This window comes from Sander vitreus, chromosome 18 (genome assembly GCF_031162955.1).
Source record: "Sander vitreus isolate 19-12246 chromosome 18, sanVit1, whole genome shotgun sequence".
Classification (NCBI taxonomy): domain Eukaryota; kingdom Metazoa; phylum Chordata; class Actinopteri; order Perciformes; family Percidae; genus Sander; species Sander vitreus.
The window spans coordinates 14,743,016-14,767,793 of NC_135872.1; the positions used below are offsets into that span (position 1 = coordinate 14,743,016).

At 40.9% G+C, this 24,778-nt stretch overlaps 1 protein-coding gene across 2 annotated transcripts; it reads right to left on the bottom strand.

The window, feature by feature from the left end:
- ylpm1 (YLP motif containing 1) lies at positions 1–24,778 on the bottom strand. Of its 2 annotated transcripts, none has more exons than XM_078275461.1 (21): positions 23,855–24,778; positions 21,738–21,953; positions 16,495–16,683; positions 15,757–16,271; positions 12,829–15,534; positions 12,335–12,458; positions 11,955–12,096; positions 11,779–11,868; positions 11,125–11,305; positions 10,693–10,883; positions 10,370–10,521; positions 10,213–10,275; positions 9,886–10,005; positions 9,574–9,750; positions 9,403–9,486; positions 9,213–9,296; positions 9,016–9,090; positions 2,416–2,467; positions 1,741–1,862; positions 877–1,062; positions 1–319 (listed from the first exon to the last, which is right to left on the bottom strand). In XM_078275461.1, the coding sequence occupies exons 1-20, from the start codon at positions 24,431–24,433 to the stop codon at positions 916–918; spliced, it is 6,009 nt and encodes a 2,002-aa protein (XP_078131587.1). In that variant the 5' UTR covers positions 24,434–24,778; the 3' UTR covers positions 1–319; positions 877–915. The 2 variants fall into 2 exon arrangements, with proteins under 2 accessions (XP_078131587.1, XP_078131586.1); XM_078275460.1 differs by having other exon boundaries at positions 10,370–10,524.

Here is a 24,778-nt window from a genome sequence, read left to right on the forward strand (position 1 = left end):
TCATTTTGTCAAAGTTTTATTGTGTTTTTCAAGTATGCATGGACCAAGAAACAGTTCTACAGGTAAACGGTACAGAAAGCATGAAGAGTATAAAACAGCAAGAAACATGACTGATTACAGAATATATGACCAGAAGAAGCACAGAGTTATAAACTACAAATTGATCAGCGAATAACCAGGGAGCCGGTTTAAAAATAAAAAATACACAATCGTCATCAATGAAGTAACTAAGAATTTAATAACTATTGATGATGTCGCCACCTTGAGGAGTCTCTTGTTTCACCACATGTAAGCTTCAGTGTTTTCACATTCTGGAAACCTGCAGAAATAAAAAAAAAGACCATTGATAAGTAGGCCAAGTTAAACTTTTAGATGTGATAACTAAGAGAATTCTTTCCCAATAAGTTCAAGTTTTGTAAATACAAGTATATTGAGAAATTCTGATAACACATTTATACAAAATAAAGTTACAACTGTATTTGTATCATTATAGAAGTCATTACAGGAGCTTTAATCAGTAAAAATATATCACACTTAGTGGGGTTAATTTTGAATTAGTCATAGCATTTTATCCCCCATTTTCTGCGCTTCAGAAAGTAAATAAAAGCCTTTTTGAAAAAAATGGCTTGCTGAAAAAGACGGTTCCATTCGCTTGCATTTAAGAAAGTATTGATCCATAAAGTACATTTTCAATGGAGTACATGTAATAAGAAAAGGCCTTAAACATGTACCCATCAAGTAATTAAATATTATAAATCTGATACTAATAACCATTTGCATTTTTAAAGTGCTGATATGATTACTCTAACATTTAACAGCCATCACTAACATCTACAGCCATCCTAACAACATTATACAAAAGAGTGAGATACATACCTTAAAATGACGGGAAAAAAGGGGGATAAGATTATCTTCTTAGAAATACTTGGTACGGTTGAGAGCTCTTTGTGCCAGCTGCCCGCTCTCATCAGTTATTCTCTCCCAGTCCGTTTGACCCACCACAAAGCCGATAGCGCGCTTTCGATCTGCTTCCTTCTGCTCTTCGAGATCAGCCCATCGAACCTTAACAAAACATCCACAATGTTGTGTTATGACCAGTGGATGAAAGAGCATCATTTAATCAGTTACATTACTTTTACATTCAATATTTTTGACATTTAATATGTCGTCTCATTGGCAAACAAATACATTTTAAAGTGCTCATATTATGCTCATTTTCAGGTTCATAAATTGTATTTAGAGGTTATATCAGAATAGGTTTACATGGTTTAATTTTCAAAAAACACCATATTTTTGTTGTACTGCACATTGCTGCAGCTCCTCTTTTCACCCTGTGTGTTGAGCTCTCTGTTTTAGCTACAGAGTGAGGCATCTCACTTCTGTTCCATCTTTGTTGGGAGTCGCACATGCGCAGTAGCTAGGTAAGGACTACGACTATGAGGGCGTGCCACCCTAGCAGCTAGGCGAGCATTATAACATGCGTTACAAAGTGACGCACGTTCGTCACAAAAGTAAAAGCTGGACTACAATAGAGCTGTTTGGAGCAGTTTGTGAACAGTGTTTTCTGTTGGAGATTGTGTTGTGTATTGTGTTTTTTGGGCTTTTTCACTTTGTAAACCTATAATATGCACAAAAAAAGATATATAACACAATAAAGGAAAGGGAAAAAGCCAAAAAGCATAATATGAGCACTTTAAGATGACCAAAGCAACAGCTCTGTGGCACAGCCTGGCAATTTACCCTTTTCTTTCCCGGTTCCGACATGCGCGTGGCATAGTCGTCTGGCAGCTGAAGGTAGTCCTCCAGGTCTGACATGTCTTCACGCTTCCTCTTCCCACCGCTCCCCAAACCGTCCAACTTGTCTGTATAAATGGAAGATCACTGTTCTGGTCAGTTCTCCCCTCCCATGACATCTTTAACCTCATCATCCTAAGATGAATGTGTCCATAAGAAGACAGCTAGTCAATCAGCATGATCTGTTTTAGCAAGGTCCTGCTTCACAGTCACATACAATAAAGAAGTGCAATCACATCAACACTACTAGAGTAGGGTTTCTTATTTACGTTTCCCCCACATTTGCCTGGCTCGTGATTTGTACAAATTATGACCATGTTTTTGTTTACATGGATATTGAGTTGAAAAACAACTATATGGCAAAGGAGTTACATTTTGCACTCAATACCTTCACCTACATATTTAGAATGTTTTCTTCAGATGAGGCTTTATTTAAGCATGTTCAATTTGAAGCATCTTGCAATCACAACATGAATAGTTTAGGTTTCTGTCATGCTTTGTGCACAGTTAACACAGACATACAACATCATAAAATGAATCAATGAAGGCAATATCGCCAGCCTTACAGAGGTCAAAGATAGTAGTCAGTCATAAGATAAAGTAACAAAAAGGAATACCTACCAAGCTTTGCCTCAGATGTGTCCATCTCCCATTTGCTTTTTGGAATGTAGCCCTACATTATATAAAGAAACACTGCAATGGTTAAACATTTGCGTGACACGGGGGGGGGGGGGGGGAGAGGGAGAGAGAGAGAGAGAGAGAGAGAGAGAGAGAGAGAGAGAGAGAGAGAGAGAAGGGGGTGGCTGAAAAGAGAGCAGACTGGTTTATTAAACAAAGACAACTGACGGATGAGACTGCGTGAGGACTTATATTGTTAGGACATATAATGTAACAGTGGCATGCAAATATTTTGATCTTGCAAGTTCAGATAAACTAATGTGTTCAGGTTTAGCCTTTGTTCTTGTTTTGCTCCATGCAAAAGAAAAGTAAGAATGGACAACAGCTGTGCTCTGCTTTGGAGAACACACAGTCTGTGCCAAAGTGCTTTCCTTAAAAAAAAGATCATCAAGCGAACATCTATCTGCTCTTAGAAGGTAAAAAAAGCAAAACAAGCAATTCAATCTCCAATCACGTAGTTTGTCTGTGTGAGCTAATGACAATGTGATCAACATTTTAAATTACAGAGAACAATGACCCTGCAGTGTCTGCAGTGCTGCTGCGCAAGCTTTTAGACAAATATTTGTGTTAATTAAACATGAAAAATGTTTCCGGCCAAAAAGCACACTGTGTGCTTTTCTGACATAGCATCACTTTTCCCTAACTGATCCTCAGCTGTCAAATTACACGGATGCAATTTAGCTGGCTAGCACCAGTCCTAGGTAAGGACACACTAATGCATTCTTTTGACACTCTTAAGACCACCCAATTGGAGCTGGCTGTAAAATGTTGAGAGGTATGATGTCAGCAACACCAAATTATGTATTTCGTAGGAAACATACAATATATTCAAAATAACCTTGCAGGATAGTTTGGTAATCTTGGAGGAAGTTATCTCTGATGGCTGCAAGTCAAAATCATGACTAGCGGGTGAGTGTTTAGTACGGTGCATCACTTACAGAGATGGCACCTTTTTTTCCAGCTGACACAATGTTTATTTAAAGAAACAGGTCAATTATTTTATCCATGACAAGCTTGTATGACAGACAAAAGAGCCTTGCAACGATAAAATGAGTAAAGCTGATTTTGTTGCATCTGTGGCCCATCTCTGTCAAAATGTTATGATTTAATGTTTTGCTGGTTTCATTAGGTCCAATAACAACACAATTAGGTCAATTTATTTATTTTTCTGTTTTCTTTATTGACTTTGTTTTTCCTCCCAACTCCTTTTTCATTTTTAAGGCTTTGTTGTGAAGATGTGTATCTCTCACACCTTTTAATTTCTTACTATAACAACATTAATCTACCCCTGCCTCACAAACTAGACTATAGTATTAGGTACATCGTTTAATTTCACATAAGATATGCATTCTAAAATATATTTATGCATTTAATTATTTTTTTTATTTTTTATTTCGGACATTTATTTGTTGTTGTGCTTATTTCATTATTTGGTTTGGTTTTCTTTATATTTTAGGATGTATTTCACATCTGTCAAAAAAATATATAGTCATATTTTATTATATTCACCCCCAAATTTAAAATACCTATTTTGCCTTTTAGTGTTGGTGTGAGTTGTCCATTGTTGGAGACTAGATGGCACTCGGCTTGTGGTGCTCAAAGCGCAAATGCATTTGAAAAAAAATACCTCGGAACACACCAAAGCGACGAGACGTAATACGTCTCCATAACAGCAGGCGGCGCTAATCTGTATTGTTGCCCAAAAATGAAAACCGGCAGCTGATTGGACGAACCCGTCACGTGGGTCTTGTTTCTCGGAAATTCAAAGACAGACTGTCATGGCGGCTTGTTCAGAATACGATCTCATATTGTACTAAAATAGTTCACCGAAACGTGTTTCTGAAAACATTTTAAGCGAGAAATAGGCCGTGCAGTTGCTGAATCTGTCTTCATTTCAGATCAACAAAGGTCAGTTTAAAAGATTTTCGTCAGATTTTGAGAGGCTCTAGCCACGCTCATTCCGCTCCCCGTTTCCGGGTTAGTACTCTACCAATCAGATTGGTCATTTCAGTCCGACTGCCGGCAATGCCAGCCCCGTCGATGATACATGTCAAATCGGCCAAAATGAAGGACGACGGCCCCTCGGACGGACGATGGCACGGAACACACCGAGCAGATTATTGGCTCTGTGTGTCTGGACCTTAAGTCTAATCAGGCACAGTAAGTGAAAACACCTGTGTGGGTGGATGTTGGGGTTGTAGGAGCTTTAAAAGAAGTCAATGTTTTTATTCGGTATATTTAAGGCGCATATTGTAATAATTTTTTTGTAACAATGTTCAAAGTGTGCAAAATTATGCTGAATACACCAGTCTTTTTTCATTTGTTATGAGTATCCACACATGGGACGACAAAGAAAAATAAAACATGAATGACGCTGCTGGAAATCTTCCAGCAGCATCTGCTCTGGTTTAATCCAAGTTCAAGCACTCTGGATTCCAGAGTTTAACGTACAAACCGATGCTTGTTAATAAGCTGAAGAAAGGAGGCAACCTATTGCTTTACAACACAACAGACTCAAAGGTCTGTTCAGATTATTTATAAATATATTATATATACTGTATATAGAATGTCATAGAAGACAGGGACAATTAGCAGCTGCTGAATGCTCAGTCCACACTGGACAGTAACATCACTGTTGGATGTGGTCTCAGGTGCAACAAACAATATCTGACCACATCCAACTGTGATGCCTGGTGTGGTAAATAAAAATTGCTAATGCTGTATATTAACAGTGGAATTGTGGTGCTACAGCAGATTAAGATGGTGCAGCACCACAAAAAGATATTTAAAAAATTGTGTTTATACAATACCCAATCATCGGATTTATGATTAACCACATTTCAGTAGGTAACATACATGTATATGTTTTAGTATTATATTTAGCTTGATGTAAATTAGCTTAAAACCAGCATATAGTGGCATAAATAAAGTAGTGTCCTTCTCTATGAGGAAGCTTAATGGACATTTATTCCTATCAAAGTTGTCTCCATAATGTTGGTTCATCCTGGGGACACCAAACATGGACCCCATTAGATGAAATGGTTCATGCCCATGGATATTGTTGGAAATTTAAAGGTGAGCTATTATGCTCATTTTCAGGTCTATACTTGCATTTTTTAGGGTTAGGGTTAGAACATGCTTTGATGTTCAAAAAACACTTTATTTTTCTCAAACTGCCCATGGCTGCTGCACCTGTATTCATCCTCTATCCGAGACGCTCTGTTGGAGTGTCTGTCTCTTTAAGCCCACCCCCCAAAATGCCAGTCTGTTCTGATTGGTCAGCGTTTCTTTCTTTAGTTTGGATCAACGAAAGTACATTTCCAGGATAATTGCCCGACATAGCGGAAGGTGAGGGATGCGCCCGATGTCCCTCACCTTCCGCTCTTTGTGCTCCCGTTCTCAAACTGTTCGATTTGGGGAAAAAAAATCAACAAACTTCGAGCTAGCAAGCTACACGCTGAAAATGGCAAGTTTTGAAGAAAATTGGTGGGGATTGCTGTGGACGAAGTACCCATGCTGATACACTGTTAAGAACAAATTACATTTAACCATGTATCCAGCTAATTTGAATAGCTCATGTTACTGTATTGTGTGAAGAGTTTAATATTTTGTGTGGTGTTTTCTTTTGCGTGGTGCGAATGTTCCACCAAAACAAGTTCCTTACCGAGACCATTTTGCAGAGACACCGTCGCTGCATCCGGTGCTTAGTGCTGCCCAAGATGATTGTGATTGGTTTAAAATGCTACACAACCCAGACTGTTTTTTTCTCCTACCCTAGAATGTGTGTGTGGTGTAGCCAGACCTTACTCCACAGCTCTGTGGAGATTGTGCTGGCGATGTGAGACTAGTGTTTCTGGGTCTATATACGTTTACCTCATTTTTTTAAGTTTATGCCACATTTAATATGACTCGTAACATTATACATTTTTGACAGAAAATAAGGAAAAGCATAATCGCCCTCCTTTAAGCAAAGCTTTCGAATGTAACCTATATTTTCTTGTTGTGACTGAAATGAGCCTTGTTTTATATGATTTGATTTTGCTCATCTAAAAGCATCAATATAAAGGTTGTCTTTCTGCAAACAAGGAACATATATTTACACATTTTGTTAGAATTGAGGAGAAGTTCACTGGGGGCCACAAAACCGGGTTTGGAAAAGCTTGATGAAAGCTACAGTTCAGATAAAGATATATTATAGGGTTAATTTGAGGATTATTTGTAATCAGTCTAATACGTCTGTAACTTCCTTCTGTTGTACATTTTTCTTGATTACACCCACAATAGTTTATCTACGATGCCAGGAAGATTGACAACAAAAAAAAGAAATCAAAACTGTTTATACAATCTATAACAAGACATGATCACTAAGTTTAAATTTGTTGACTGGGTTCACGAGAACGAGACGAGATTTTAACACTATTTTAAAGAAAACTTTGATTTAGAAATATGACTGGAAAAATTGTCTTTACTCAGAGAACCAAGGTTACAACATAACTAAATGTTTCATTGCAGCAATAAACAAGTAAGTAGGCTGCTCTTGTACTGATTTATGACCATTTTAGGCTGAGGGGAGAAGATTTCTCTTTGTTCTAATATCATTAAAAGTAAAGATGCTTTCTGCTTCAGGCTCATTTAAAAAAAAACACAGAGAAAGAGAGCGATCTGCACAAGTCAGCGCCACACTAAACTGCACGCTGCAGTCCATGTGTGTGTCGGGCGCGAAAGAGAGAGAGCGAGAGAGAGAGAGAGCGAGAGAGAGAGAGCCTGTATCCTCCAACGTTCGCTGGGTTTTACTGGCAGCTTTGTACAATTGTAACTCCCCTACCGCTCTGCAAAAGTGAACTCAGAGTCAACTTTGGCGAACGGGCACGGGATCTTCTATGCTAATTTAGAGGTCCAAGCCAGACTCATCTTCAAAGCCAGATGTATTATATATTAGAACTATTGGCGGCTGCTCTGCACTTACGCCGATATCGCGAGACAATTTGTACCTCGACGAGAAGTCTCGTCACATTTTAATGTCGCGAGATCTTGTGGGACAAGATCTCGTCACACCTCTACTAGCTAGACACTAACTGTGTCTGATGTTTGCTGCTGAGCAGTTAGTATTCAGTGGGTTATGAGCGCAGTGAGAGTAAACCAAAACAGTAAATCTGCGGGCCGGGCTATGAAGCTTTGTAAAGCCGAGGGGAGTTACAGATTTGCATGATCATTATGAGCGATCCCTTTCACATTGTTTTCCATTGTCATTTGATATATTGTTATTATAAAAATATCTATTATAGCCGCTTTAAGGTAAAGCAGATTTCTTGTTGGGCGTTTGATTATTAGGTAACTGTGCATCCGAGGCCGGTGGCTTATTGTTTCCGCTGCTTCCCCCCCCCCCAATTCTTACTATGACTTTCATAATCACAAATTCTCGAACTTTTGCCCCACGGTCCAGTTTGATCACAAGCTTTGTATATGGGGACAATCTCCCTGAAGGTGGTACAACAGGAAACATTTCAATTTCAAAACTTTCAAAATCTGTTCTACAGCAGTAGAAGCAATAAGTTCTACAGCTTTCAAGAATCTTTCACTGAAACCTAGTGGATATTAGAAAGTCTGTCACTCTGATATTCAGGTAATTAAAAATGTTAACTTTTTTATTTTTATAGTTGGTTAATATTTCCCCAGAATAGTTACAACATCTTTATAGCTGGTTAAATGATATATTATTAGATATTATGTGAAAATGTATCAAAATCTGACACTCACGTGTCTGATTATAAATGCTACTACATTTCCCTTCATGTCAAAGGCAATATTTACCTCTTTGTAAAATTCATTTGGCAGAAGAATAAATGTCATTCGTTTATTTCTTTAAAATCTCAGAATTTTGTGTTGATTTCATAAAAAAGATTCATAATAAAATATTATTCATAAGAATGTTTTGCACAACATTACTTTTAAAACAGATTAGATACACTTTTTCATTTTTTCAATCATGTTTTTTTGATTAAAATTACATTTCTGTCTTTTGAAAAAAATGTTTTAGCATTTCTGTGAATGAGAATCATCAGAGATACGAAGCAGAATGGTCCAGTCTCATCCACAATGAGGAGGTTAAAGTTTTAGATCACTTTTGCTGATGTTGGTACTTTAGCAACAATATGAATTTTTGATGAAAAAAAACTTCAACTTTCTTTTGAAAATCCTTGATGTGAAGACAAAAATAATTTCAAATGTACCTATCTAACAATGAAATCTGAGGAGATGCTCAAAAAGACAACAACTAAATGCCTACACTAGAAGCCTTGCAACTGCTCCTTTAGTTAATGGACTGTTGCAGCTATCATTTCATTTTAGGACCGATTCACTACAGTATTCCCTATCTTGCTCCCTTATATTTGATCTGTTCTGCTCTGGTCCTTCCTCGTAAACATGATAATTACTACATAATAAATTAAATAATAATAAGCCTTATGTGGTAGATGGGAATCCATATAAGTGGAAATGATTCTGAAACCGGGTGGCTATAAATGTAAGCTTTTCATGTCCTACCAGATCACCCTCTTCTTCCTCCTCTCTCTTCAGCTCCTTAGGCTCGTCATCGGGATTGAAGTCTTCCATTTCAACCTAACACCACAAGCACGTTAGTTTAACTCAGTTACTGAGAAAGGACTAATTAATAAAAATATATATATAAAAAATAATAATATGTAATATTATGAGAACTTTTTAAGTCTTGAAGACCTCACCTCTTCTATAGCAGCATCCTGAAGCAGGGACCGGACATCCAAGCGCACCATATGACGGGGTGAGGACTCCCAGTTGTTGGACATCTATGTACAGAATGCTCTATTAGGAAGTGCATTCTATATGCATGAGCTTTAGTGAACATTACTCTTATTATGAATGTATCTGAGACAGTTATTTTATATTACAGACCTTCATTATATCCTTAAGCGTGCGCCCATGAACATTTCTCTTTGCACAAGTCTGAGTGTCTGCAGTGATTTCAGCAAGATACACCTTGAAATAAGAAAAGCAAAACATCTTAAGCACATAGCCGATTGGAATAAAAACTTCTTTTTTTTTCCATTAATGAACACAACTTACCTCAAAGCCTTTCGTTTTGGCTGCGCTCCAGAACTGATCAAAATGTTTAACCCTGTCATTAATAGTGTCTAAAATGATGAAGGGGAAAAAGCCATCATCCAGAGTTTTCTTGAACGTTTTAAGCATGCTGTTCCGGTAGGTATCCTCCATCTCTGGCTCATACTCATACTCAAGAACCTGCAAGACAGGTTTATTGTATTACATTCTTTATATTGTCTACATCTGAAAGTTGATATTGCTCACTGATGCTGAATTTGATTTCCAACTGTATACTTTAGCACAACTTTTGTTATTGTTGCATTTCAGACTCACCTTGGTTTTGACTCTTCTCCCGGTGTCTGGGTCTTTCTCTACTTTCTCAACCTCCGTCATGAAATAATCGTCCAAAACAAGAACTCTTGGAGGTGCACCGCCACAATCGACTTCCTTATCCTTAATAACGTCAACAAGATTGAAAAGCAAAGTTTTCATGGTTCTATTTGCTTTGTTACAAAAGGCAATATTTGTTATGCAAAACATCTTTTGTGGAAGGACATATAAACAGGCTCTATGAATATTGTTTGTATATTGTTCTTAAAGTTCAGTTACATTACATCATTATTACATTACAATATGATTTGCTGGTATGACTCCACTCACCCGTATGAGCTTAGCAACATGGCTTTTTCCACTTCCTGGAAGCCCTCTCATTATGATGACAATCTGTTCAAATATATCAAATAAATGAGTACTTACTATTATACAGCAAGCAATGTGATATTGTTACATCAAGAAACATTGCAGCAGTAATTAGTACCCTTTCAGGGCGAGATGATCTGCCAGGCAGTTTGAGGATATCGTCAATATTCTTGATTTCTGGCTTCTTCTCGACTCGTGGGGGTGGCTGGGGTGGAGGTGGGAGGGGTGGTGCAGTGGGTGGTCCTCGGTCTTCTGGATAACTTCTTCTTTCTACTGTACGATATTCATATTCAAAAGTATTTATCTGAACGGCACTTTCCCCACAATTATAGATTTATTGTAAGTGAGAAATAACCCTGCGATTTAAGAGTGAAGTGAAAATATTCCAAACACAGCTCAAGTATGTGAGTACATGTCTGGTAACAGTGGGATAGAACATACCGTAAGGTGAGGAGCTATGACTGTAACGCTCAGGCCCACTGCGGTCGAGTCCAATGCGCTCGTTTCGAGGTCTATCATAGCCAGGCCTTCCATAATGTTCGTCTCGATCACGACTGTCACTTCGCTCCCTCTCTCGAAGATCCCGCTCTCTCTCCCTGTATCCTGAGCGTGAGGAAGGTGCCAGTGGAGATCTATACAGAGGAGGAGCATTGTTAAGTGTTTGTTTCATCAACAGAATTTCTTGATTCAAACTGGCACACACTGACGACTAATCACAATGTACTGACACAATGTGATATAGTACCTTTCTTCAACCATGGACTGTGTGCTTGAATTAAAAACAGACAAATAGAAAACAATATTACATAAGTACAGAAGCAGCGCATTTGCCCCCAGTATGGAAAAAAAAGGTGTTAAAGAGTAACATGTTACCTGTCATCTCTTTCTCGTAGGGGATAGCGCTCCCTCTCATATCTTTCTCTTTCATATTCAGGTGGCAGCTTTTCTCTGTATAATTCCCTCTCTCTGCTGTACTCCCGGCGGTCCATGTAAGGGTCCAATCGTCTTTCATAATATGGGTCTCTGCTGTAAGGATCTCTGGGACCAAGAGGTTCTAGGAAAATGAAATGAAAATGAAACAGTTACAAAATTGCAAAAGCAAGCTCTGTTCGAGTAGAGAACGATAAGCTCAACCCCTTGTCTAGACCGCAAACGTCACATCAGCGGTGTGTTCACGCGACACTGAAGCGACTGTCTATACCGGTTCCGTCTGGTCCAAGCATTTCAAAGCGTCAAACAGCAAAAGAGCAGCCAAACTTTCTGTGCATTGTGCAATTTTCCTTGGACACTAAACAATGTTATCCATTCAATATCCTATAGGCTCTGATAAAGTCTGAGGGAGGACGAAAATAACTTTAAAGAATATTTTACACCCGTGAGACGCAGCTGAGAGGCAAGTCTGCACTGAGCTGGTGCCGACAGCTGCATAGATTAAGAAGAGAGAGGATCTGTAGCGTGACACGTGCGGGGGAAAAACGCACCGACATGCTTGCGATCTAGACACAGGGTTACAGTACTGAGACTCACCTTTTTCATAGCCCCTGTCTGATGGCACTGGGTCAGGCCTCAACAAAATTCTCTCACCGTAAGAGATCCGCTCAACCGTGGCTCCAGGCTCTGAAACATGGAGGGTAATGTCACCAACAGTCCTGAAAATTAACCTGTTTTAGCTGTTAAAATGTGTTCGTCTTTGCTGCTCATACCGTGACCATGCCCATAATCCACAGTCTTTGGAATCACTGAAGGTTTGGATGCAGGGAGAGATGGCTGGTAATCTGTGGCAGCAGGCTTAGTATCCCAAGACACAGATTCGGTTACAGCTGTCTGTGCAGCTGCAGTCATGCCCTGAGGATGACAGATTTAACATGATACTGAACAGTTAAATACAAAATATCAAAATAAAAATATAATGGTAATAATTATCCATTTAATTATCCAATAATACATTTCTGAAAACGTATTTAAAAATATATATATAAGTCTCCCTAACCAGTGATCTTGCCATTCTTACAATAAACTCTTAAAAATATGGCTAAAATAGCTAAGTTACAATAGCTAAGTAGCATAAGTAAAAATAAATTACCTTCAGAACATTCCTAACATCTGCTGGGATCTCCAAACCGAGAAGACCAGCAGGAAGCTCGGACAGGATGTCAGTTGGTGCAGGCTGAGGTTCAGGACCAGGTGGCTTTGCCTCCTGCAATTCTCTGTAGACCCAAAAGAATGAAAGTTAAGTTCACCTAAAAGTTTCCCAAAGTCCATTAGACCATAAAGTAGGTAATATACTAGCAAAAATAAAACAGCCTTCTGCTTCAATCACTACGGTGTGCAAAAGCAGGCCAGCCAAACTTGTTAAAAGGCTGTTTCTTTTATGATTTGAGCACGACAAATAATATTACATTCACCTCCACTGTTATGGTGTGGTGGCAGAAATCTCAGAGGTAAATATTTTATAACTTACGTAAATAATAACACTGCACTCTGCATGGCTAGATTCAACTAGAGATTAGTCAGAGTGTACTTTTTGTAAACCTAGGATAATAATGTAGTAATCAATGATGAAAGTCTAGAAATTACCTTATAAATTTAAGCTCTTGAGCAGCTTTCAGGATGATCTCATGCTGACGTTGGGAGAGAGCAAGCACATTTGCAGCACTTGTTCCTTGTGATGCCGGATCAACTGAGCTCTCTGGCAAGTTTGAGACAGGTGCAGCAGGAGATAAATGTGGACGTATATCCAAAGGTGGCTCTTCCCTGTGCTCTTCATAGCGAGCTCTATGATCTTCATAGTCAGAAGGATACCCTCTCTCTGGTGGTGGAGGAAGTCTTGAAGGCCTATCCCATTCTGAAGGTGATGGGTATGGTGGTTCTTCCTGCCGGTGGGGTGGCTCATCCCTATATTCACGAATTCTAAGTTCTCCTCTTCCCCTGTCATGCTCATCATAAGAATATGGTCGACCTCTTTCTCTTTCCTCTAGCCAATGGCCATCTCTGTAGGGCTCTGGTGGTGGCATGCGGGGGGGATAATCCCTTCCAGGAGGAGCACGCTCTCTTTCCCATTCAGAGTCATAGTACTTGGCCTCATGCCGATAGTCATCAGGAGGATAGCCCTGTGGTGGCCGCCAGCGATACCCGTCTTCCCCATGACCATAATCCTCCACGAAACCCTCATTGCGTCTCTCTTCATATTCCTCATGTGTTGGACCTGGCCGCCACATGCCTCTTGCCATCCCTCGACCCATAGGTCTCCTCCTCATTCCTTCCATATCTATTATCTCATGTGGAGGCAGAGGAGGGCCTCTGCCATGTTGTGGTTGCCATCCTAATTCTCTTTCCATGCCTTCATCATACAATGGCTCCTCCATAGGATCCATTATTTCCTGAGGTGGTGGTGGCACATGACGCCTGCCTCTGCCTACATCAGGATGCATTGGATGGCTATGAGGGTCATGTCCATGGTACATGGGGTCCACTTCTGGATCCATTTCAGTATCATCAATGTCCATTCCATGACCTAATGGCTCGTGATCCATTGGGCCATGTGCTGGATGAGGGGGCCTTCCTCGTCCCTGGTGCATGAAACCAGGATGACCAGGTGGGGGACGACCCCGGCCATGTGGAAACGGAGGTCTCATGCCTCTAATTGGAGGTCTCCTTTCTCCCCAGTAAGGATCCCCTTCCTCTGAGTACTCCTCTGACTCAGGTTCTTCCCAGTGCCTGTCCATTGGCTCTCCTCTTCCCATAGGTGGTCCCCCTCTTCCCATGGGATGTCCTCCTCTTCCCATAGGAGGACCCCCTCTTCCCATAGGAGGACCCCCTCTTCCCATAGGAGGACCCCCTCTACCAAAAGGTGGTCCCCCTCTACCCATAGGTGGTCCCCCTCTACCCATAGGCGGCCCTCCTCTCCCCATAGGCGGCCCCCCTCTACCCATTGGCGGTCCCCCTCTACCCATAGGCGGTCCCCTTCCCATAGGAGGACCACCTCTGCCCATAGGTGGCCCTCCTCTTACCATATGAGGCCCTCCTCTCATTATTGGGGGCCCTCCTCTCCCCATATGGGGTCCTCCCATTGGCTCTTCATAATACTCTTCCTCTGTTGAAAAGTGATGTCCGTCTGGCATCCACAATTCTTCAGGGGGCACCTCCGATTCCTCACCACCACACTGCTCGTATGAAGGATCTTGCCATTGATACTCTTCCTGCTCTTCTGGCATCCCCAAGTTCTCTTCAGGTGGCATGTACTCATAAGACGTTTCTCCCATCTTCTCCCCAAGTGGTACAGTGTTCGGTCCCGTGAACACTCCCCTGCCCCTCTGCCCACGTCCTCGTCCATGCACTTGGACAGGTACTGGCGGCTGGCCTCGTCCCCTCCCAGGGGGATGCCTTGGAGGATCTGGTCTCGACTGCAAAAGGCCAGAAGGTTGTGGCTCCTGTTGGATTCCAGAGGGCTTTGGAACCAGTGGGGGTTTGTTGTTTATCAATGGTCTATCTGGTTTGACGAGATTTTGTGCAGGAGTAGTTTTTGATGCCACAGTAGAAGGAGCCGTTACAGAAGGCTTGCCATTACCAGGTTTGGTGTTTTCGCTATTGTTAGAAACAGTATTGCCTTCAGATTCCTCAGGCTCTGTGGTTGTTTTTAATGTCTGAGGAATGGGGTCATTTTGGACAAAAAAGCCATCAGTTCCCAGCAAGTTGTCATCGGTCAAGTCTTCAGCATTGGCCTTATCACCTGGTTCTGATTCTCCTTTTTCTTTTTCAGATTGTAGCTGCCCGGCTGACTTTCCAGGAATCTTGGAATCCATACTGGCAGGTTGTTTAGTGGCTGGTTGTGCCTTAGGTTGGGGGCCTTGTGGTTGTTTTTGCTGGGGTACAGGTGGACATTCAGTAAGCCTTGGGGGCTGTTCAAACCTAGGTTTCAGCCCAAATCCAGGTTGGTCAAATCTTGGGGGACCATCAAAGCGGTGCCTTGGTTGGTCAAATCTAGGGGGACCATCAAAGCGGTTCCTTGGTTGCTCAAATCGAGGGGGGCCATCAAAGCGCTGCTGTGGTTGGTTGAACCTTGGGGGGGCATCAAAGCGCTGCTGTGGTTGGTTGAACCTTGGGGGGGCATCAAAGCGCTGCTGTGATTGGTCGAACCTTGGGGGGCCATCATAGCGCTGCTGTGGTTGGTCGAACCTTGGGGGAACATCAAAGCGCTGTTGTTGCTGATCAAATCTCTGAGGACCATCAAAACCTTGCTGCGGCTGGTCAAATCTAGGGTTGTTTCCGCTGGGGCCAGCAGGACTACAGAGATTGTAAGAAAACATTATTAATAAAGCTTTAGTGATATCCCACAAATATAAAACAATACATGTAATAGCCCACCTGCATTCAAATACTCTCAACTGACAAATACTGTCAACTGAATTTATGAAACATTTTTCTTTTTAAAACCCATTCTTAAAATTTAACATTTTTTAAATAAATAAATGCTAATAACAGTAGTACAAAACAATCCCTACTGACCGTGGACCTCTGAAGCTGTTGATGCTTGGTGGCTGAATGGTGGAGGGACCTGGAGGTCTAACTCCTATGCCAGCAGGGCCCGCTCCTCTTACAGGGGGTCCAGCAGGTGATTCTGAATGTGGCCCAAAGCCAGCGGACCGTGGACCTTGAGAGTTGGGACTAACACCAACTGGGGAATGCTGCATACCCAGGTTAGCTGACTGCTGCTGCATTTGCATGTCTTGTCCAGGGTACTGACCAAACTGTCCCATCATACCACTACTATACTGGCTTGAGGCAAATGGCACCATGGCAGTGAGAGTGGCCACCCTTTCTTGAAGGTGGGCATTGGTGGCGTTCATCTGTTCCTGCCACTGCTTCCATTGGCGCTCATAATCCTGCAGTTGGTCTTTGTGGGGATAGGTCTGAAACTGCTCATACCACAGGACGAAGGAGCAATCCCAGTCTTGGAATAAAGGGGTGAACTGCTGCTGTTGCATTTCATAGTGCCTCAGCTGCATTTCAGCAGACATTGACTGCAACAAAGGACATTTGGTTTAAGTATTATCATATAGGTACATGGAGAACAAAGAAATCACTGAGACATAAAATAATGAAAACTTATGAGCCTCCAAGATGCTGCAGGGGTTGCACTCTTTTGGTTCCACTAAACGTACTTTGCTTTCAAAGTACTTTGCTTCAAACCAACGAAAATAACCAGCCGAATAGTAGCTGTCAAAGAAACTACCATTTGCATACCTGTAGGTTTGTTGGTTGCTGAATCAGCTGTTGGTACTGTTCCAGGATCTGCTGAAGCTTTTCGTGTTGTTGCATGAGAGCTTGGTATTGCAAGCCTGTCCTCTGTTGCTGCACCTTTTGCCACTGTGCTGCTGCAGCCTGTAACTGCTGGAGGCGGGCAGCCTCCTCTGCGTCTTGTGGGACCTCGGGCTTTAAACACACACAAGACAAGATTGGAGCAAAGAATATCTTTGTAACTATAAAGAATATTTTTGACATAACCAAGGGTAGTTTAGAGAATGACATTATTTTAGATAGAGGGCAAGGCCCTACTGAGAACATATTACACAATCATTTAATCTAAATGGTAAATCGTAACATTTATATATTGCTTTTTATCCAAGGTGCTTTAAAAGTTTTTCCGCTTCTTCACCCATTCATGCACACACTCGATGGCACACAGGGTAGGGAATCAAGTCTACAACCCTGTGATCAGTAGATGACCCGCTAAACCTCCGGAGCCACAACCACCCCGTTATTTTGGCTTTAGCCAGATTAGTCAGCATTGATAATCAGCAAAGCAAGGTGTCTAAACAATCATTTTTGCAGTGATACTAAAGAGATATCAAATGATTCCCAGTCCTATAGACAAGCAACAGCAGGGTAAAAATATGTAGGATATTTAAGTGCATTGCAGTTATCACATACATTGGGATTAAATATCTATGGACATGATGATGGTTTGTGTGTGGTGGGACTTACTGTGTACATGTGTAAATGTAGTTGATTTTCCTACATTTTTACTCCGTAAGTTTATGTAAACAATATAAACAATGTTTAGATCCAGTAATAATTAGGGGTGGGAAAAATAATCGATTCTTAGATGCATCGCGATTCTCTCTAGAAGGATTCAATGCTCGATTCTGATAAATTAATAATCGAAGAAAAGAAAAAAAGTTACTGTCTCCAGACAAGTACAAATCAGAAAACAGAGTGACTGAAAGAGGATGGGATAATAGACAACAACTTAGAGTTTAGGCAAGAGTGCAGAAAAAAAAACACACACAAAAATAAATAAAAAGTTGTATATATATATATATATATATATATATATATATATATATATATATATATATATATATATACACATACTAGGGCTGTTAAAATAACGTTAATTTCGATTAATTAATCTGAGAAAACATAACGCGTTAAAAAAAAATAACGCAGATTAATCCATTCCATATTGACGTTTGACCCGGAGCCGTTCTAGCCACCAGTCGACTGTAAAATGAAGGAGGGAGACGATAATGTGCTGCCTGGATTATTAATTGGAACATTTACTTATAAAAATCTTCTTCCTGCCAACCCTGGCTACCGAAATCTGGTGCCACTGATATGTCTGCGCTTCTCTCTGATGCTCTGAAACACAAACACCGCTGCACGCGACGCTAGTTAACACTATACTCGACAGCAACTAACGCTAGTAGCTGGATAAACACGGTTACAATGCTTACAGCTAACGCTAAACGGTGTAAAGTTTGACTGTGCTTTAATGTAGAGGATTCAACACCGGTATGTAACAATCTGCAGCTGCCGTCGGAAAAACAACACAGACGGTGCATTCAATGAAACTGGTAAACTACAGTCTCATGGTGCATTTGAAGTTATTGTAATTGTCCTTTTCCCATCTGGTGGTTGTTTTTGTCGTTCAACAGCGATTTACTAGTGAAATAAGTTGTTGTTATTGTTATACATTATTATTAAATCATTTAATTTTGACCATATGGCCTTAGCAATAAACAAGCCGTTCTTTAATGTCACCAATGTTGTTTAGTACCCTTTGTTTTTTCTTTTCTTTTTTTACTTTCTTAAAAAGTATCGGTTCAGGCACCGTTAATTATGTATGCGATTAATTTCGATTAATTAATCACAGAGTATGTAATTAATTAGATTAAATATTTTAATCGATTGACAACCCTAATATATACACATGATCTAATAAGACATACATAAAATAATTAGGCAAAACACATATAGGCTGTTCATCTACTTTATCACATTACATCTGACCACCTCATGTTTCATGTTCTAAGAAGCCAACCGTAATGGGGACTGTCAAGCAACGATACCCATTAGCAGCACCTGTGAGTTTATCATGTGACAGTATGTCCTGTATGTCCCTTACCGGCTAACGTATTTCAAGATGGCGCATGAATATGGAGCGTCTACCCCAGGTCATGTGAATGCAAATGTAAAATTTCAAGCCAAAAGGAATACTTGGAATTGATGGTGGTGTTAAATATTCATGAAAAAGGACAAGTTTGTGAACGGGCAACAAAGATTTTGATAATGAACAACTAAACACGTTACACACTGGACCTTTAAAAGGCTGTTGAATACAGCACTTACAAAAGCACTTACACATGCCAAAAAAGCAATACAAACATGTTGCATATAAAAGAGCAATAAACTTTTTAAACTAAATAATTAACGTGGTGTCAATTATTTAATTGCACAGAAAAATATTTAAATGCTTTAAATGAGAGTAAATTCCCCCAATGTAGGCTACCTGAATGGTTAAAACAGACAGTTACGTATCTGGTGCTTTCTGCCAGTCGAACTACAGCCATAATAAACCAAGCCAATACATGTGAGAATCATCCAAAAATTCTGTAGCACCATTCAATTTATAACATTCAACAACAGCAATCACTATAGTGTTAGTGAGTTAAGAACATTTTGTCACAACAGTTTAGCGAAATAATGCACCCCTAGCCAACAACTAATAAGCCCCTGATAACTAATCACATGACAGTTTTAACAAGTTGTTGCTGTTGTTGACATTGCTAGTAGCTGCTAAAGTAGCCTTGAGCCACTAACCTTAAGCAGGTATGAGGATCAACCCACCATGACTCAAGTAAGGTCAAACTCCTTCTGGAGCCACAGAAGGCTTTATATAACTTATTTAGGGCCTAAAACCTGCATTCTATCCAAGTCTGTTTCTATAGAAGTCCTACTTCTATCCTACTTCTCACTTGATTTATTACCTCAATAAACATTCCTAATGTAACAACAACGTTCCTAATGAGTTAATGGCCTTAATCACTAGTTTTAAGTCTTCTTCAATACAGCACAATGTTCATTTAGTAAATTATGGTCCCATTTATTTATTTATTTATTTTTTTAAATTGACGATAAAGCAGGGGATGTTTTAGTGGCGTGGCTACATGCCAACCATGGTAGAGGCCTAGCAAAGTGTATCACAGCCCTGTCTATATTAAAATAGCCGTGAACTTGTTTTTGGGTGTTGCCCATGTTTACATCTTAAACTTTGACCCTCTTACTGTTTGTTTTCACTTCAAAGTTGATTGGAACATTTAAGTCGCCTAAAAATGTCTTGTTCAGTGTTCTGCCAACTAAGCTAGCTAGCGCTAGTTGATAACTTAAGAGAAAGTCTGCCGATTTCCAACTAGCTCTGTGTACTGCCATACATGCAGATGAACGACACCAGTACCCGAAAGTCCGTGTTCACCCACTGGTAAAACTCCACTGGATGACTCACGTCAGAAGGGTTAAAAATCAACTTTTCCTCATTTGCGTTTAGCTTAGCGCCATTAGCCGCTTTCCGACCAAGTAGTTACAGGAACGTCGTTATAGGAAAAGTCCACTTCTAAGCAGATCTACTAACTACTCTCTCCCAAAACTGTTTTTTCCATTTGCATTCGCACTGGCCAAGTGGTCATAGGGACTGGTAGGAGGGGTAAGGGAGTGACGCAAGCACGGCAACGGTCTTTATAGCGTTAAAATCAGAAAACGAATACACCAAAAAAAGTATGAACTAACTACTAAATCTAATGTATATAGCATATTTGTCATAATTTAAACAAGTCTCCCGAAGAGAAATTCTCAAAAATCCCTCCGGTCAGAAAGCGACTAATGAACACATACACAACACTGGCTTAGACGTGTCATCCTACCAAGCTCCGCCCTTTTGTCCAAATATGGTCACTTCTGGCTCCAAAACACAAAGATGTCGACAGCCAAAATGCAAACACATGGCTTCAAAACGGCAGTCCACAAACCACTAGCTGACGTCACCAATGCTAATTCCATTATTTTTACAGTCTATGTCCAAGACAAGTTTAAATTCTTACATTCACACTGGGGCTGCACGATATTGGAAAAAATTACATTGAAATCTGTTTTTTCTTGCGATATATGTTAAAAAAAATACTGACTTTTTATTTTATTTTTATGTGAACCATGCATTCTTGAACTTAAATGCTTAACAAACACAAAAGCAAGTGAGTGCTGTGACTACTCTTCTGAAGTGATTTTGGAGGGGGAAATTAGGTGGATAAATACAATGGTTTCATATACAATCTATCTGTACTATCAATGCAGGCTAAAGTCATGAGTAATGATATTAAAAATGCATGCATGTTGCTTTACCTAAAAAAGGGGCTCCTTTATGTTGATCCCCTCCTGTTCCTCATTGATTTTTAGGTTGTGGTCGACAACTAACGTTAGCGGGGCCTGCTTTGGTTGTTTGATAAATTGATCAGTGATTGTTACTGGTGGTTCGCTCTGCATGCAGAGCCTGCATGTCACGGACTAGCAACAAACTGTGTATTCAAGAAGCCTTAAATCAGTGTAAATCACGTTATTTCAGACACAGACTTCTCTTGCACAAAAGTGTTACGTTTCCATCTTCACAGCTCTGAACTGTAATGTTAGTTGGGACAGACAGACCCCCGTTTCTTTAGGCTAACTCAGTTAGCTTTAGCCTGGCTTGTAGCTGGTAACTAGCTTTTGGTCTGGTAACTCTGCGGTGAAAAATGGTTGGGAGACGTGGTGATAACGTTGCATTAATCAGTTGCTTTATTTCATCTTTGCAACAAACATAAAACACTGACTAATGTAGCTTCACTACCCATGGAAAAGCATGCGCATCACTTTGTCTGCGGCACCTGCTGCTTACGGTAACATTACTTTTCTACACGCACACAAGGGAGAGTCTCACTTCCCATAACAACCCCCGTTGGACTACGTCACATACACACGTTGCCCAAATGGCAATTAGTCATGAAAAAATGAGAACCATGCAAGTGTTCCTTTTGTATCAAGCAGCAAAAAAGTTTTAGAGTTTACATCGCACCTCCAGCGATGTGACTATTGCACATGCGCAAATCCCGATGTTGATGCTGAAACAAAATATCGTTCAGCTGTAATTCACACCTACGTAACATTGTAGTAATGCTTACCTTCGCCTCATCGGGCGGTGGAGGTGGTGCTGGGGGCTCCTCTTTTGGAGGGGGTGGAGGAGGTGCACCTTTTGGTGGTTCTGATGGAGGAAGAGGAGGAACTTGGCATTGGGGCGGCAAAGGGCCATCGCCCTCTTTCTGATTCTGCCTGGCTTTCTCTTGCTTTAACTTCTGTAGATTTTGAAGATGTTGTTTGTACCAAAGTTGCTGTTGCTCCTGTATGAAACAATGACAAGGACATCTGTCAGTCTTACACTGCAAGAAGAATCTTGTGGAAAGTTTTCCTTGTCTCACCTGCCCATTCCTTGCTCAATTGACATAATAGGATTACATTTTCCAAATTCTCCTTAGAGTCTAACTTAAAACATCTCAGTAATTAAATGCTCTTTTACCTAATTTCTCTGATTCATTTTCTGATTACTTAAGTCGTTTTCTCATATGAACTCCAGACAATGTACGGATGTTTGTTTTTCAAACCATATGTTCTGTTCTCTTTTTGTAGGGTTGGCTGCAGACTTTGTTTGTTACAGGAAATGGGATGGCTGTGATGCTTCTGCAAGCTGATCATCTAAATCTACCATGAATATCAAGCGGGATCTTGCTCTCAAAATGTGTGCCTCCATCAACACCCTGCATGAGTGATGCTGCCAGTGCGTCAAAAGGATCTTTTCCATGTGGTACTACAATAGAAAAATGTTGCAATAGGATACAACATCGTTTTAGTTGCTTTAAATAACCTAACTACCTGAAAATAGGCATTTATCATAGTTTTTCAAGGGCTGAGTTGAAGTGCTGTGTACAAAAGCAGTACTAACAGTAAACAATACCTGCTACTGGACCTCTGTATGCTTTTATTATCCACATAGCCTGGATCAAGGGAAGTACATGGCCAGGATAAGCCTGACATGCCCCTTCCCTGCTGCTATCTGTTTGTCAAAGTCCTTCGCTACAGGAAACAACTAAATCAACCTCCGAGCTAGGAAGCTAACATCACAAGCTAAAAATGGCAAGTTTTGACAGAAATTTTAATTGTGTAAAAAGACAAGCCTGCTTGAATATGCAGCAGAATATGCTTACAGCATTTACTATCCAACGGACGTTTCGGGACCAATTGGTGGGGATGGCTATGGATGAAGTACACATGACTATAACCTGGTAAGAGCAAATTACGTTTAACCATTTATCCAGCTAGCTCCTGTTACTGTATTGTGTAGTTACCTTCATTTAATAATAAAGTTCCTTCCCAAGACTATTTTGCAGAGGCACCATCGCTGCTGGAACTTAACGCGGCCCAAGTGCAAATGCAAACAACCCAGAACATTTTCTTCTCCTATTCTATAATGTATCTGTGGTGTAGCCAGACCTTACTCCACAGCGCTGTGGAGATATGTCTGACAAGGAAAAAGGATGGAAAGGTTCATTGTAAGACTCGTAGATAGTGTCAAACATTAAGACAGTAATTCTATTTCCGTGTCCATTTTCATAACTGCATAATATAGAATAATACAGAATGTGGTAATTGCATATATTGCATCTGTTAATATACTGTGTAAACCATAATATTGACTACAAGTTCAGGATGGAGCAGCTGCACATTGGTCTATATATTTTAAAGTGTACTACCACAAAATAACTGGTCAAGAGCTTCACTTCCCATTCTCTCCAAGGACTCTGATGAAGATGTAACCTTACATCGAAACGTTAGTCACTGTTATGCACCTTAAAAAAAAACTATAAAGTAAGAAGACATCATGTGTTATTTTTTACTCTACACTGTTTTGTCCTGCCCTGGTTGCACCTTATTGTTGTGGACTGCAGAAGCCCAGAGAACCCTCTCTTTTTCACATGCACAATAGGCTATGTTTGCATGCAATATATGTACGCATTAGTTTGCACAAGAATGGCATACACTGCCACCAAAACGGGACTGTGAGACAAACATTTACAGAGTGTAAATACATTTAATAGGGGATGATATAGGCTACAAAGGTGGGTAATTTCTAGTTCCATCAATAAACATTGTGGCTATGATGTTCTTTGGCTGTAAGTTTTGGCTACAGGTAAAGCAAAGTGTTTAGCACCAAAACATGTCAACAGAAACAAATACAAGACATTACCTGCAAATGTAAGGATTTGTCGTCCTCTGTCGTGGACGGATCTTTCTTGTAGGCTTCTTTGGCTTTGGGAGCACCGTTGTTCTCCGGTGGCTTGGATGACGGGGGCTCTGGAGGGGGAGGACCCGGTTGGGGCTCGGTGGGCTGCGGTTGCGGTGGAGGGGGAGGTGGAGGGTGACCCGCTTGAGGAGCGAGGGGAACTCGGGTCGGCGGAGCAGGAGTCTCGTCTTCTTTATAGTACGAATGGGCTCCAGCCCCGCTGTCTGAATGCCCTGCTCCTTCTGAATGCCACGAAGACCCAGGATATCCACCTTGTCCACCACCGTACGCATTAGCGTTAGCGTTGCTGCCGTGGTGTAACACAGACTGTAGCTGTTTCTGGTGCAGCATCTGCAGCTGCTGCATCTGCTGAAGGTGTTGCTCCTGTAGGCTGGATAACATCGAGCCGCTGGATGAGGCCTCGAAGCCCCCGAACCCCGGTGCCGGCGGGCCGGCATGGCCGCCACCAGGCTGCTTACGGGGCCCAGAACCTCCATAGCTTTGTGCCGGGGGTGCCCCATAATTTCCCCAGGAAGGATACATTGTTCAGAATCACAATTCTGTTTCTGATGTGATTCTGAAAAAACCCCGAGGCGGTGTACACGGTCTTTTGTACTCACATACAGCCGGGCCTCAGTGGCTAAAAAAAGCTAACGTTACCATTCTACCATGAAGCCTACATTTTCATTTCCCGACTGGGCCAGGCCGCATTAAACAAAGAATATAAACAGCAACTCTGTAACGTTAGCAAGAAACGGTTATCCGTTAGAGAAGGAAATGTGCACGTCTAGCTTAAACAGAAAAAAAGGTTACAATAAACGTTTAGAAAAGCTGATATCGTTGAGTGGCTGATGCTACGATGCGATTTACACTGATGACGGAAGTACA